General features: G+C 48.7%; 1 protein-coding gene across 3 annotated transcripts in view; it reads left to right on the top strand.

The window, feature by feature from the left end:
* alms1 (ALMS1 centrosome and basal body associated protein) overlaps positions 1-16,125 on the top strand; it is a 142,564-nt gene that overhangs the window by 14,436 nt on the left and 112,003 nt on the right. For all 3 annotated transcript variants that reach the window (XM_055865652.1, XM_055865651.1, XM_055865650.1), the window contains exons 5-6: positions 4,929-7,169; positions 7,310-7,475. In XM_055865652.1, coding sequence (XP_055721627.1) covers positions 5,424-7,169; positions 7,310-7,475 — 1,912 coding nt within the window. In that variant the 5' untranslated portion in view covers positions 4,929-5,423. The remainder of the gene's footprint in view (positions 1-4,928; positions 7,170-7,309; positions 7,476-16,125) is intronic.

Genomic DNA, 16,125 nt, shown 5'->3' with positions numbered 1-16,125 from the left:
ACAGAGCTAAATGGAGCTAACACCACCAGATCACAGAGCTAAATGGAGCTAACACCACCAGATCACAGAGCTAAATGGAGCTAACACCACCAGATAACAGAGCTAAATGGAGCTAACACCACCAGATAACAGAGCTAAATGGAGCTAACACCACCAGATCACAGAGCTAAATGGAGCTAACACCACCAGATCACAGAGCTAAATGGAGCTAACACCACCAAATCACAGAGCTAACCACCAGATCACAGAGCTAAATGGAGCTAACACCACCAGATCACAGAGCTAAATGGAGCTAACACCACCAGATCACAGAGCTAAATGGAGCTAACACCACCAGATAACAGAGCTAAATGGAGCTAACACCACCAGATCACAGAGCTAAATGGAGCTAACACCACCAGATCACAGAGCTAAATGGAGCTAACACCACCAGATCACAGAGCTAAATGGAGCTAACACCACCAGATAACAGAGCTAAATGGAGCTAACACCACCAGATAACAGAGCTAAATGGAGCTAACACCACCAGATCACAAAGCTAAATAGAGCTAACACCACCAGATCACAGAGCTAAATGGAGCTAACACCACCAAATCACAAAGCTAAATAGAGCTAACCACCAGATCACAGAGCTAAATGGAGCTAACACCACCAGATCATGGAGCTAACACCACCAGATCACAGAGCTAAATGGAGCTAACACCACCAGATCACAAAGCTAAATAGAGCTAACCACCAGATCACAGAGCTAAATGGAGCTAACACCACCAGATCATGGAGCTAAAACCACCAGATCACAGAGCTAAATGGAGCTAACACCACCAGATCACAGAGCTAACCACCAGATCACAGAGCTAAATGGAGCTAACACCACCAGATCACAGAGCTAAATGGAGCTAACACTACCAGATCACAGAGCTAAATGGAGCTAACACTACCAGATCACAGAGCTAAATGGAGCTAACACCACCAGATAACAGAGCTAAATGGAGCTAACACTACCAGATCACAGAGCTAAATGGAGCTAACACCACCAGATCACAGAGCTAAATGGAGCTAACACCACCAGATCACAGAGCTAAATGGAGCTAACACCACCAGATAACAGAGCTAAATGGAGCGTACACCACCAGATAACAGAGCTAAATGGAGCTAACACCACCAGATCACAGAGCTAAATGGAGCTAACACCACCAGATCACAGAGCTAAATGGAGCTAACACCACCAAATCACAGAGCTAACCACCAGATCACAGAGCTAAATGGAGCTAACACCACCAGATCACAGAGCTAACACCACCAGATCACAGAGCTAAATGTAGCTAACACCACCAGATAACAGAGCTAAATGGAGCTAACACCACCAAATCACAGAGCTAAATGGAGCTAACACCACCAGATCACAGAGCTAAATGGAGCTAACACCACCAGATCACAGAGCTAAATGGAGCTAACACCACCAGATCACAGAGCTAAATGGAGCTAACACCACCAGATAACAGAGCTAAATGGAGCTAACACCACCAGATCACAGAGCTAAATGGAGCTAACACCACCAGATCACAGAGCTAAATGGAGCTAACACCACCAAATCACAGAGCTAACCACCAGATCACAGAGCTAAATGGAGCTAACACCACCAGATCACAGAGCTAAATGGAGCTAACACTACCAGTTCACAGAGCTAAATGGAGCTAACACTACCAGATCACAGAGCTAAATGGAGCTAACACCACCAGATAACAGAGCTAAATGGAGCTAACACTACCAGATCACAGAGCTAAATGGAGCTAACACCACCAGATCACAGAGCTAAATGGAGCTAACACCACCAAATCACAGAGCTAACCACCAGATCACAGAGCTAAATGGAGCTAACACCACCAGATCATGGAGCTAACACCACCAGATCACAGAGCTAAATGGAGCTAACACCACCAGATCACAGAGCTAAATGGAGCTAACACCACCAGATCACAGAGCTAAATGGAGCTAACACCACCAGATAACAGAGCTAAATGGAGCTAACACCACCAGATCACAGAGCTAAATGGAGCTAACACCACCAGATCACAGAGCTAAATGTAGCTAACACCACCAGATCACAGAGCTAAATGGAGCTAACACCACCAGATAACAGAGCTAAATGGAGCTAACACCACCAGATAACAGAGCTAAATGGAGCTAACACCACCAGATCACAAAGCTAAATAGAGCTAACACCACCAGATCACAGAGCTAAATGGAGCTAACACCACCAGATCATGGAGCTAACACCACCAGATCACAGAGCTAACCACCAGATCACAGAGCTAAATGGAGCTAACACCACCAGATCACAGAGCTAAATGGAGCTAGCACTACCAGATCACAGAGCTAAATGGAGCTAACACTACCAGATCACAGAGCTAAATGGAGCTAACACCACCAGATAACAGAGCTAAATGGAGCTAACACTACCAGATCACAGAGCTAAATTGAGCTAACACCACCAGATCACAGAGCTAAATGGAGCTAACACCACCAAATCACAGAGCTAACCACCAGATCACAGAGCTAAATGGAGCTAACACCACCAGATCATGGAGCTAACACCACCAGATCACAGAGCTAAATGGAGCTAACACCACCAGATCACAGAGCTAAATGGAGCTAACACCACCAGATCACAGAGCTAAATGGAGCTAACACCACCAGATCACAGAGCTAAATGGAGCTAACACCACCAGATCACAGAGCTAAATGGAGCTAACACCACCAGATAACAGAGCTAAATGGAGCTAACACCACCAGATAACAGAGCTAAATGGAGCTAACACCACCAGATCACAGAGCTAAATGGAGCTAGCACTACCAGATCACAGAGCTAAATGGAGCTAACACTACCAGATCACAGAGCTAAATGGAGCTAACACCACCAGATAACAGAGCTAAATGGAGCTAACACTACCAGATCACAGAGCTAAATTGAGCTAACACCACCAGATCACAGAGCTAAATGGAGCTAACACCACCAAATCACAGAGCTAACCACCAGATCACAGAGCTAAATGGAGCTAACACCACCAGATCATGGAGCTAACACCACCAGATCACAGAGCTAAATGGAGCTAACACCACCAGATCACAGAGCTAAATGGAGCTAACACCACCAGATCACAGAGCTAAATGGAGCTAACACCACCAGATCACAGAGCTAAATGGAGCTAACACCACCAGATCACAGAGCTAAATGGAGCTAACACCACCAGATAACAGAGCTAAATGGAGCTAACACCACCAGATAACAGAGCTAAATGGAGCTAACACCACCAGATCACAGAGCTAAATGGAGCTAACACCACCAGATCACAGAGCTAAATGGAGCTAACACCACCAAATCACAGAGCTAACCACCAGATCACAGAGCTAAATGGAGCTAACACCACCAGATCATGGAGCTAACACCACCAGATCACAGAGCTAAATGGAGCTAACACCACCAGATCACAGAGCTAAATGGATCTAACACCACCAGATAACAGAGCTAAATGGAGCTAACACCACCAGATAACAGAGCTAAATGGAGCTAACACCACCAGATCACAGAGCTAAATGGAGCTAACACCACCAGATCACAGAGCTAAATGGAGCTAACACCACCAGATCACAGAGCTAAATGTAGCTAACACCACCAGATCACAGAGCTAAATGTAGCTAACACCACCAGATCACAGAGCTAAATGGAGCTAACACCACCAGATCACAGAGCTAAATGGAGCTAACACTACCAGATCACAGAGCTAAATGGAGCTAACACCACCAGATCACAGAGCTAAATGGAGCTAACACCACCAGATCACAGAGCTAAATGGAGCTAACACTACCAGATCACAGAGCTAAATGTAGCTAACACTACCAGATCACAGAGCTAAATGTAGCTAACACCACCAGATCATGGAGCTAACACCACCAGATCACAGAGCTAAATGGAGCTAACACCACCAGATCATGGAGCTAACACTACCAGATCACAGAGCTAAATGGAGCTAACACTACCAGATCACAGAGCTAAATGTAGCTAACACCACCAGATCACAGAGCTAAATGGAGCTAACACCACCAGATCACAGAGCTAAATGTCGCTAACACCACCAGATCACAGAGCTAAATGGAGCTAACACCACCAGATCACAGAGCTAAATGGAGCTAACACCACCAGATCACAGAGCTAAATGGAGCTAACACCACCAGATCACAGAGCTAAATGGAGCTAACACCACCAGATCACAGAGCTAAATGGAGCTAACACCACCAGATCACAGAGCTAAATGGAGCTAACACCACCAGATCACAGAGCTAAATGGAGCTAACACCACCAGATCACAGAGCTAAATGGAGCTAACACCACCAGATCACAGAGCTAAATGGAGCTAACACCACCAGATCACAGAGCTAAATGGAGCTAACACCACCAGATCACAGAGCTAAATGGAGCTAACACCACCAGTGGAAACAAAGAATAAACAGAAAATAAACATTGTCTGGTGAAATTGTTTAGTGGATCTGGTAGCAACAAGACAATTATAATAATAATTTAGGGAGTGTTTATATTTGTCCTGTTAGACAACGGGTACAAGTATGTATTGGAAATGTGTGTCTCGCATATCCCAACTGCCCCTTAGACGCCCCTAGGTAGTGGGGCCAGGGTCACCATTGTCACCAGCGCCTCTGGAGCGATTAGGATTAAGTGCCTTGCTGAAGGGCACAAGTGACATATTTTTCACCTTGTCTGCTCTGGGATTCGAACCAGCGACTTTTCAGTTACTGGCCCAAAGCTCTAATCTCGAGGCTACCTGCTGCCCCAATTAGTGTCCATAGTTTGTTTTGTGTTTGGTACGATTTATGCTTATTCTGTCTCAGTCAGAGATGTATTCTTTCTGTCTCAGCACCCTCTGGGTCACACTTCCACCCTGTCTCAGTCAGAGGAGCGGGCCAGTAGCTGCTGCTCCCTCTCCGAACACAGCATGTCCCCTGGTGACGGGTTGGGACAACCAGTGGAGGACCGCTACGCAGCCACCGTCAGAGATAACGAGGGGCAGAAGACTCATCGTTCTGGGTTACTGGTCGGTAGCAGGGAGGGGAAGATCTATATTATATATATATATAGTATACTGTATGTAGACTGTGTAAATGCCTCTGTCTATATTCTGTCTGTATATTTTCTCTATTGCTTGCATTGCCATATCACCAAGTAAAATTCTGTGTAAATGTACATGTCCTTGGGCGAAATAAAGGCTGTTTCTGATTCTGATCACTAGACACGTACCAGTCTCCTTGACCCAGACAGACCTCTGTCCGTGCTCCCTGACGACAACGCTTCCTTCCTCAGCGGGGACATCCCTGCTAGAAAGCTGCTGGAGCTGCTCCAGAAGGACGTTGGGATGCCCAGCGGTAGCAGCAGTGCTCTCTCCTCTGCCTCTGAGACCTCTCTCAACAGGACTAACTTCTTTGGGGGAGAATCCAGGAGTGACAGCTGTGTTTCCAAACCAGGTGGCTTGAGAGAAGAGAGGGATGTGAGCCAAAGAGTGCAGCCTGACGTCTCACCTGAGCTGCAGCCTGACGTCTCACCTGAGCTGCAGCCTGACGTCTCACCTGAGCTGCAGCCTGACGTCTCACCTGAGCTGCAGTCTGACGTCTCACCACCAGTCACAGGGAGAAGAGAAGGCCCTCAAGGAGGAGCCTCCATCTCACCTGAGAAGACGGAGAAACTCAAAAGTAAACAGTCTTCGCGGATGTCGGAAATTTCCAACATCACCATCCGTTCCCTGAGCAGCCAACCGGATGAAAGCAGTAATGCGCTCCGCAGGCAGCTCTGCTCGGAGCTAGAGAGGAGTCTGGACTCTGAGCCTGGAGCAGAGACCCAGAGAGGTGCAGGCCGTGGGCCCGTACCCTCCTTACACAGTGAAGTCAACACACCTGACATTGTCACCAATACACCTAACGTTTTAACCACTGAATCCGCCAAAGGGAGGTTGAGCGTGACCAGAGGGCTACTGGACAGTGTGTTAGGGGCCGGGGCCGGGGTCGGGGCCCAGTTTTCAGCAGGGTTCAGTGTGGAGCGAGGTCATAGGGAGACAGACCTCTGGTCCTCAGGGAACCAGACAGGCATAGAACAAGACGTCTCGTTCCTGAGCCTCCTCCCCCAGCCCGTGTCCCAGTCCACCCCAGGTGTGTTCCTCCACGCTCCAGTCAGATCCAGCACTAAGCTGTCTGCCCTCACCTTTAACATGGAGGTCTCTCAGCGCTCTTCAGGCTCCAGAGTCTCCTCCCAGCCCCAGCCTGCTGTAGTCACCCTGCCTGATAGAGCCACCCCTGTCCCGGACCCCCCTCTGCCTGCCAGAGAGACAGTACAGGAGCCCTCAGGAAGAAGCCACCATTCTCTCCCCAGTCTCAACTACCTACAGAAGGTTGATGCCTGGAAGGCCAACCAGAGTTCAAACAAGATGTCGCTCTTTGACAACTTGTCTCTTCAGGGCTTCTCCGGGGTCTCTCCCAAGCAGAAGGCCTACGATGCAGTCTCTGAGTCTCTGACCCGTATCCTGACTCTTCCACAGCTGGGCAACCAGACCCTCTGCAGGAGTGAATCTGGATCCTCCTCCCCTACTAGAGGGGAAGCAGCAGGTAGTGGTCTTCCCGAGAGAGAGGACACAGCAGGGCCTGTAGGAGGGCCATCCCCCCTGGGCAGGTCTCAGTCTCACTCCTCCCTCAACACAGTGGTCACGTCTATCCAGAGAGCTCAGCGTGCACAGACGCACACTGACCAGGACAGCAGCCAGACGCAGACAGAGGAGGAGAGCGCTCCAGGGCAGCCCGGGGAGTTGGAGAGGACCCAGGGAGGGTCAGGGTCAGACCGGGTTCAGTCAGGAGGTAGACCTGAACAGCCCGGTGGTGCTCCAACCGAGCCCTCTCCTTTCATCAGCCTGGGACGCTTCAGTAACGTGTCATCAAACCGAGACGTCCTCTCCAGCTCCCAGGACAGTGGTCACAGTGGGCAGAACTTTGAGGTGTCCGTCAGGGCTACTTCTTCTGTGGTCAGTCTGGAGGTGGATAACTATGCTCCGTACTGGTCCTCCAAACCCTCCTCACCACACAAGGAGAGGGAGCTCAACATTGAAGAAAGGATTCCGGTAAGACTAATTTCACAACTTATGTGAGGAGGGAAGGTGTCCAACATTCTGCTCTGTTGATCTGAAAATAACACCATATCTATACAATAACATATTCTTATGGACTCACTGTATATGACTGTTTTGATTCTGATCTGCAGATGTACCTTCACAACCTTGGGATCGACCAATCTCCTTCTACGATCCTCAATCCCTTTGGACCTCGAGGGCCAATCAGAGAGCCAGAGTTCTCTCCGACTGATCTGTGCACCATAAAGGGATCCACAGCCACTGGCACGCCAACCAAGAGCACACAGCCTTCTGAAGGTAGGTAACCATCCTATAGGACAGCCTTCTGTAGGTAGGTAGGTAGGTAACCATCCTATAGGACAGCCTTCTGAAGGTAGATAGGTACCCATCCTAAAGGACTGCCTTCTGTAGGTAGGTAGGTAGGTAGGTACCCATCCTAAAGGACAGCCTTCTGAAGGTAGGTAGATAGATACCCATCCTAAAGGACAGCCTTCTGAAGGTAGGTAGGTAGGTAGGTAGGTAGGTAGGTACCCATCCTAAAGGACTGCCTTCTGAAGGTAGGTAGATAGATACCCATCCTAAAGGACAGCCTTCTGAAGGTAGGTAGGTAGGTAGGTACCCATCCTAAAGGACAGCCTTCTGAAGGTAGGTAGATAGATACCCATCCTAAAGGACAGCCTTCTGTAGGTAGGTAGGTAGGTACCCATCCTATAGGACAGCCTTCTGAAGGTAGGTAGGTAGGTAGGTAGGTACCCATCCTATAGGACAGCCTTCTGAAGGTAGGTAGGTAGGTACCCATCCTATAGGACAGCCTTCTGTAGGTAGGTAGGTAGGTACCCATCCTATAGGACAGCCTTCTGTAGGTAGGTAGGTAGGTACCCATCCTATAGGACAGCCTTCTGAAGGTAGGTAGATAGATACCCATCCTAAAGGACAGCCTTCTGTAGGTAGGTAGGTAGGTACCCATCCTATAGGACAGCCTTCTGTAGGTAGGTAGATAGGTACCCATCCTATAGGACAGCCTTCTGTAGGTAGGTAGGTAGGTACCCATCCTATAGGACAGCCTTCTGAAGGTAGGTAGGTAGGTACCCATCCTAAAGGACAGCCTTCTGTAGGTAGGTAGGTAGGTACCCATCCTAAAGGACAGCCTTCTGTAGGTAGGTAGGTAGGTACCCATCCTATAGGACAGCCTTCTGTAGGTAGGTAGGTAGGTAGGTAGGTAACCATCCTAAAGGACAGCCTTCTGAAGGTAGGTAGGTAACCATCCTAAAGGACAGCCTTCTGAAGGTAGGTAGGTAACCATCCTAAAGGACAGCCTTCTGAAGGTAGGTAGGTAGGTACCCATCCTATAGGACAGCCTTCTGTAGGTAGGTAGGTAGGTAGGTAGGTAACCATCCTAAAGGACAGCCTTTTGAAGGTAGGTAGGTAACCATCCTAAAGGACAGCCTTCTGAAGGTAGGTAGGTAACCATCCTAAAGGACAGCCTTCTGAAGGTAGGTAGGTAACCATCCTAAAGGACAGCCTTCTGTAGGTAGGTAGGTAGGTACCCATCCTATAGGACAGCCTTCTGTAGGTAGGTAGGTAGGTAACCATCCTATAGGACAGCCTTCTGTAGGTAGGTAGGTAGGTACCCATCCTATAGGACAGCCTTCTGTAGGTAGGTAGGTAGGTACCCATCCTATAGGACAGCCTTCTGTAGGTAGGTAGGTAGGTAACCATCCTAAAGGACAGCCTTCTGAAGGTAGGTAGGTAGGTAACCATCCTAAAGGACAGCCTTCTGAAGGTAGGTAGGTAGGTACCCATCCTATAGGACAGCCTTCTGTAGGTAGGTAGGTAGGTACCCATCCTATAGGACAGCCTTCTGTAGGTAGGTAGGTAGGTAACCATCCTAAAGGACAGCCTTCTGAAGGTAGGTAGGTAACCATCCTAAAGGACAGCCTTCTGAAGGTAGGTAGGTAGGTAGGTAACCATCCTATAGGACAGCCTTCTGTAGGTAGTTAGGTAGGTAGGTAGGTAGGTAGGTAACCATCCTATAGGACAGCCTTCTGATGGTAGGTAGGTAGGTAACCATCCTATAGGACAGCCTTCTGTAGGTAGGTAGGTAGATAGATACCCATCCTATAGGACAGCCTTCTGATGGTAGGTAGGTAGATAGATACCCATCCTATAGGACAGCCTTCTGTAGGTAGGTAGGTACCCATCCTATAGGACAGCCTTCTGTAGGTAGGTAGGTAGGTAGATACCCATCCTATAGGACAGCCTTCTGTAGGTAGGTAGGTAGGTACCCATCCTATAGGACAGCCTTCTGTAGGTAGGTAGGTAGGTACCCATCCTATAGGACAGCCTTCTGTAGGTAGGTAGGTAGGTACCCATCCTATAGGACAGCCTTCTGTAGGTAGGTAGATAGGTACCCATCCTATAGGACAGCCTTCTGTAGGTAGGTAGATAGGTACCCATCCTATAGGACAGCCTTCTGTAGGTAGGTAGATAGGTCCCCATCCTATAGGACAGCCTTCTGTAGGTAGGTAGATAGGTCCCCATCCTATAGGACAGCCTTCTGTAGGTAGGTAGATAGGTACCCATCCTATAGGACAGCCTTCTGTAGGTAGGTAGGTAGGTACCCATCCTATAGGACAGCCTTCTGTAGGTAGGTAGGTAGGTACCCATCCTATAGGACAGCCTTCTGTAGGTAGGTAGATAGGTACCCATCCTATAGGACAGCCTTCTGTAGGTAGGTAGGTAGGTAGGTAGGTAGGTACCCATCCTATAGGACAGCCTTCTGTAGGTAGGTAGGTAGGTAGGTACCCATCCTATAGGACAGCCTTCTGTAGGTAGGTAGGTAGGTACCCATCCTATAGGACAGCCTTCTGTAGGTAGGTAGATAGGTACCCATCCTATAGGACAGCCTTCTGTAGGTAGGTAGGTAGGTACCCATCCTATAGGACAGCCTTCTGTAGGTAGGTAGGTAGGTACCCATCCTATAGGACAGCCTTCTGTAGGTAGGTAGGTAGGTACCCATCCTAAAGGACAGCCTTCTGTAGGTAGGTAGGTAGGTACCCATCCTATAGGACAGCCTTCTGTAGGTAGGTAGGTAGGTACCCATCCTATAGGACAGCCTTCTGTAGGTAGGTAGATAGGTACCCATCCTATAGGACAGCCTTCTGTAGGTAGGTAGGTAGGTACCCATCCTATAGGACAGCCTTCTGTAGGTAGGTAGGTAGGTACCCATCCTATAGGACAGCCTTCTGTAGGTAGGTAGATAGGTACCCATCCTATAGGACAGCCTTCTGTAGGTAGGTAGGTAGGTAGGTAGGTACCCATCCTATAGGACAGCCTTCTGTAGGTAGGTAGGTAGGTACCCATCCTATAGGACAGCCTTCTGTAGGTAGGTAGGTAGGTACCCATCCTATAGGACAGCCTTCTGTAGGTAGGTAGATAGGTACCCATCCTATAGGACAGCCTTCTGAAGGTAGGTAGGTAGGTACCCATCCTATAGGACAGCCTTCTGAAGGTAGGTAGGTAGGTACCCATCCTAAAGGACAGCCTTCTGTAGGTAGGTATGTAGGTACCCATCCTATAGGACATCCTTCTGTAGGTAGGTAGATAGGTCCCCATCCTATAGGACAGCCTTCTGTAGGTAGGTAGGTAGGTACCCATCCTATAGGACATCCTTCTGTAGGTAGGTAGATAGGTCCCCATCCTATAGGACAGCCTTCTGAAGGTAGGTAGGTAGGTACCCATCCTATAGGACAGCCTTCTGTAGGTAGGTAGGTAGGTAGGTAGGTAACCATCCTAAAGGACAGCCTTCTGAAGGTAGGTAGGTAACCATCCTAAAGGACAGCCTTCTGAAGGTAGGTAGGTAACCATCCTAAAGGACAGCCTTCTGAAGGTAGGTAGGTAGGTACCCATCCTATAGGACAGCCTTCTGTAGGTAGGTAGGTAGGTAGGTAGGTAGGTAGGTAGGTAGGTAACCATCCTAAAGGACAGCCTTTTGAAGGTAGGTAGGTAACCATCCTAAAGGACAGCCTTCTGAAGGTAGGTAGATAGGTACCCATCCTATAGGACAGCCTTCTGTAGGTAGGTAGGTAGGTAGGTAACCATCCTAAAGGACAGCCTTCTGAAGGTAGGTAGGTAACCATCCTAAAGGACAGCCTTCTGTAGGTAGGTACCCATCCTATAGGACAGCCTTCTGTAGGTAGGTAGGTAGGTAACCATCCTAAAGGACAGCCTTCTGAAGGTAGGTAGGTAGGTAACCATCCTAAAGGACAGCCTTCTGAAGGTAGGTAGGTAGGTAGGTAACCATCCTATAGGACAGCCTTCTGTAGGTAGTTAGGTAGGTAGGTAGGTAGGTAGGTAGGTAGGTAACCATCCTATAGGACAGCCTTCTGATGGTAGGTAGGTAGGTAACCATCCTATAGGACAGCCTTCTGTAGGTAGGTAGGTAGATAGATACCCATCCTATAGGACAGCCTTCTGTAGGTAGGTAGGTAGGTAGGTACCCATCCTAAAGGACAGCCTTCTGTAGGTAGGTAGGTAGATACCCATCCTATAGGACAGCCTTCTGTAGGTAGGTAGGTACCCATCCTATAGGACAGCCTTCTGTAGGTAGGTAGGTAGGTAGATACCCATCCTATAGGACAGCCTTCTGTAGGTAGGTAGGTAGGTACCCATCCTATAGGACAGCCTTCTGTAGGTAGGTAGGTAGGTACCCATCCTATAGGACAGCCTTCTGTAGGTAGGTAGATAGGTACCCATCCTATAGGACAGGTTTCTGTAGGTAGGTAGATAGGTACCCATCCTATAGGACAGCCTTCTGTAGGTAGGTAGATAGGTACCCATACTATAGGACAGCCTTCTGTAGGTAGGTAGATAGGTCCCCATCCTATAGGACAGCCTTCTGTAGGTAGGTAGGTAGGTACCCATCCTATAGGACAGCCTTCTGTAGGTAGGTAGGTAGGTACCCATCCTATAGGACAGCCTTCTGTAGGTAGGTAGGTAGGTACCCATCCTATAGGACAGCCTTCTGTAGGTAGGTAGGTAGGTACCCATCCTATAGGACAGCCTTCTGTAGGTAGGTAGATAGGTACCCATCCTATAGGACAGCCTTCTGTAGGTAGGTAGATAGGTACCCATCCTATAGGACAGCCTTCTGTAGGTAGGTAGATAGGTCCCCATCCTATAGGACAGCCTTCTGTAGGTAGGTAGATAGGTCCCCATCCTATAGGACAGCCTTCTGTAGGTAGGTAGATAGGTACCCATCCTATAGGACAGCCTTCTGTAGGTAGGTAGGTACCCATCCTATAGGACAGCCTTCTGTAGGTAGGTAGGTAGGTACCCATCCTATAGGACAGCCTTCTGTAGGTAGGTAGATAGGTACCCATCCTATATGACAGCCTTCTGTAGGTAGGTAGGTAGGTACCCATCCTATAGGACAGCCTTCTGTAGGTAGGTAGGTAGGTACCCATCCTATAGGACAGCCTTCTGTAGGTAGGTAGATAGGTACCCATCCTATAGGACAGCCTTCTGTAGGTAGGTAGGTAGGTACCCATCCTATAGGACAGCCTTCTGTAGGTAGGTAGATAGGTACCCATCCTATAGGACAGCCTTCTGTAGGTAGGTAGATAGGTACCCATCCTATAGGACAGCCTTCTGTAGGTAGGTAGGTAGGTACCCATCCTATAGGACAGCCTTCTGTAGGTAGGTAGATAGGTACCCATCCTATAGGACAGCCTTCTGAAGGTAGGTAGGTAGGTACCCATCCTATAGGACAGCCTTCTGTAGGTAGGTAGGTAGGTAGGTAGGTAGGTACCCATCCTATAGGACAGCCTTCTGTAGGTAGGTAGGTAGGTAGGTACCCATCCTATAGGACAGTCTTCTGTAGGTAGGTAGGTAGGTACCCATCCTATAGGACAGCCTTCTGTAGGTAGGTAGATAGGTACCCATCCTATAGGACAGCCTTCTGTAGGTAGGTAGGTAGGTACCCATCCTATAGGACAGCCTTCTGTAGGTAGGTAGGTAGGTACCCATCCTATAGGACAGCCTTCTGTAGGTAGGTAGGTAGGTACCCATCCTAAAGGACAGCCTTCTGTAGGTAGGTAGGTAGGTACCCATCCTATAGGACAGCCTTCTGTAGGTAGGTAGGTAGGTACCCATCCTATAGGACAGCCTTCTGTAGGTAGGTAGATAGGTACCCATCCTATAGGACAGCCTTCTGTAGGTAGGTAGGTAGGTACCCATCCTATAGGACAGCCTTCTGTAGGTAGGTAGGTAGGTACCCATCCTATAGGACAGCCTTCTGTAGGTAGGTAGATAGGTACCCATCCTATAGGACAGCCTTCTGTAGGTAGGTAGGTAGGTAGGTAGGTACCCATCCTATAGGACAGCCTTCTGTAGGTAGGTAGGTAGGTACCCATCCTATAGGACAGCCTTCTGTAGGTAGGTAGGTAGGTACCCATCCTATAGGACAGCCTTCTGTAGGTAGGTAGATAGGTACCCATCCTATAGGACAGCCTTCTGAAGGTAGGTAGGTAGGTACCCATCCTATAGGACAGCCTTCTGTAGGTAGGTAGATAGGTACCCATCCTATAGGACAGCCTTCTGTAGGTAGGTAGGTAGGTACCCATCCTATAGGACAGCCTTCTGAAGGTAGGTAGGTAGGTACCCATCCTATAGGACAGCCTTCTGTAGGTAGGTAGGTAGGTACCCATCCTATAGGACAGCCTTCTGAAGGTAGGTAGGTAGGTACCCATCCTAAAGGACAGCCTTCTGTAGGTAGGTAGGTAGGTACCCATCCTATAGGACAGCCTTCTGTAGGTAGGTAGGTAGGTACCCATCCTATAGGACAGCCTTCTGAAGGTAGGTAGGTAGGTACCCATCCTATAGGACAGCCTTCTGTAGGTAGGTAGGTAGGTACCCATCCTATAGGACAGCCTTCTGAAGGTAGGTAGGTAGGTACCCATCCTAAAGGACAGCCTTCTGTAGGTAGGTATGTAGGTACCCATCCTATAGGACATCCTTCTGTAGGTAGGTAGATAGGTCCCCATCCTATAGGACAGCCTTCTGTAGGTAGGTAGGTAGGTACCCATCCTATAGGACATCCTTCTGTAGGTAGGTAGATAGGTCCCCATCCTATAGGACAGCCTTCTGAAGGTAGGTAGGTAGGTACCCATCCTATAGGACAGCCTTCTGTAGGTAGGTAGGTAGGTAGGTAGGTAACCATCCTAAAGGACAGCCTTCTGAAGGTAGGTAGGTAACCATCCTAAAGGACAGCCTTCTGAAGGTAGGTAGGTAACCATCCTAAAGGACAGCCTTCTGAAGGTAGGTAGGTAGGTACCCATCCTATAGGACAGCCTTCTGTAGGTAGGTAGGTAGGTAGGTAGGTAGGTAACCATCCTAAAGGACAGCCTTTTGAAGGTAGGTAGGTAACCATCCTAAAGGACAGCCTTCTGAAGGTAGGTAGATAGGTACCCATCCTATAGGACAGCCTTCTGTAGGTAGGTAGGTAGGTAACCATCCTAAAGGACAGCCTTCTGAAGGTAGGTAGGTAACCATCCTAAAGGACAGCCTTCTGTAGGTAGGTACCCATCCTATAGGACAGCCTTCTGTAGGTAGGTAGGTAGGTAACCATCCTAAAGGACAGCCTTCTGAAGGTAGGTAGGTAGGTAACCATCCTAAAGGACAGCCTTCTGAAGGTAGGTAGGTAGGTAGGTAACCATCCTATAGGACAGCCTTCTGTAGGTAGTTAGGTAGGTAGGTAGGTAGGTAGGTAGGTAGGTAACCATCCTATAGGACAGCCTTCTGATGGTAGGTAGGTAGGTAACCATCCTATAGGACAGCCTTCTGTAGGTAGGTAGGTAGATAGATACCCATCCTATAGGACAGCCTTCTGTAGGTAGGTAGGTAGGTAGGTACCCATCCTAAAGGACAGCCTTCTGTAGGTAGGTAGGTAGATACCCATCCTATAGGACAGCCTTCTGTAGGTAGGTAGGTACCCATCCTATAGGACAGCCTTCTGTAGGTAGGTAGATAGGTACCCATCCTATAGGACAGCCTTCTGTAGGTAGGTAGGTAGGTACCCATCCTATAGGACAGCCTTCTGTAGGTAGGTAGGTAGGTACCCATCCTATAGGACAGCCTTCTGTAGGTAGGTAGGTAGGTACCCATCCTAAAGGACAGCCTTCTGTAGGTAGGTAGGTAGGTACCCATCCTATAGGACAGCCTTCTGTAGGTAGGTAGGTAGGTACCCATCCTATAGGACAGCCTTCTGTAGGTAGGTAGATAGGTACCCATCCTATAGGACAGCCTTCTGTAGGTAGGTAGGTAGGTACCCATCCTATAGGACAGCCTTCTGTAGGTAGGTAGGTAGGTACCCATCCTATAGGACAGCCTTCTGTAGGTAGGTAGATAGGTACCCATCCTATAGGACAGCCTTCTGTAGGTAGGTAGGTAGGTAGGTAGGTACCCATCCTATAGGACAGCCTTCTGTAGGTAGGTAGGTAGGTACCCATCCTATAGGACAGCCTTCTGTAGGTAGGTAGGTAGGTACCCATCCTATAGGACAGCCTTCTGTAGGTAGGTAGATAGGTACCCATCCTATAGGACAGCCTTCTGAAGGTAGGTAGGTAGGTACCCATCCTATAGGACAGCCTTCTGTAGGTAGGTAGATAGGTACCCATCCTATAGGACAGCCTTCTGTAGGTAGGTAGGTAGGTACCCATCCTATAGGACAGCCTTCTGAAGGTAGGTAGGTAGGTACCCATCCTATAGGACAGCCTTCTGTAGGTAGGGAGGTAGGTACCCATCCTATAGGACAGCCTTCTGAAGGTAGGTAGGTAGGTACCCATCCTAAAGGACAGCCTTCTGTAGGTAGGTAGGTAGGTACCCATCCTATAGGACAGCCTTCTGTAGGTAGGTAGGTAGGTACCCATCCTATAGGACAGCCTTCTGA

This window comes from Salvelinus fontinalis, chromosome 16, assembly GCF_029448725.1.
Source record: "Salvelinus fontinalis isolate EN_2023a chromosome 16, ASM2944872v1, whole genome shotgun sequence".
In the NCBI taxonomy this organism is placed as follows: domain Eukaryota; kingdom Metazoa; phylum Chordata; class Actinopteri; order Salmoniformes; family Salmonidae; genus Salvelinus; species Salvelinus fontinalis.
Note: the sequence above shows the minus strand (reverse complement) of the source record. Positions and strands in the feature narration are given on the sequence as shown.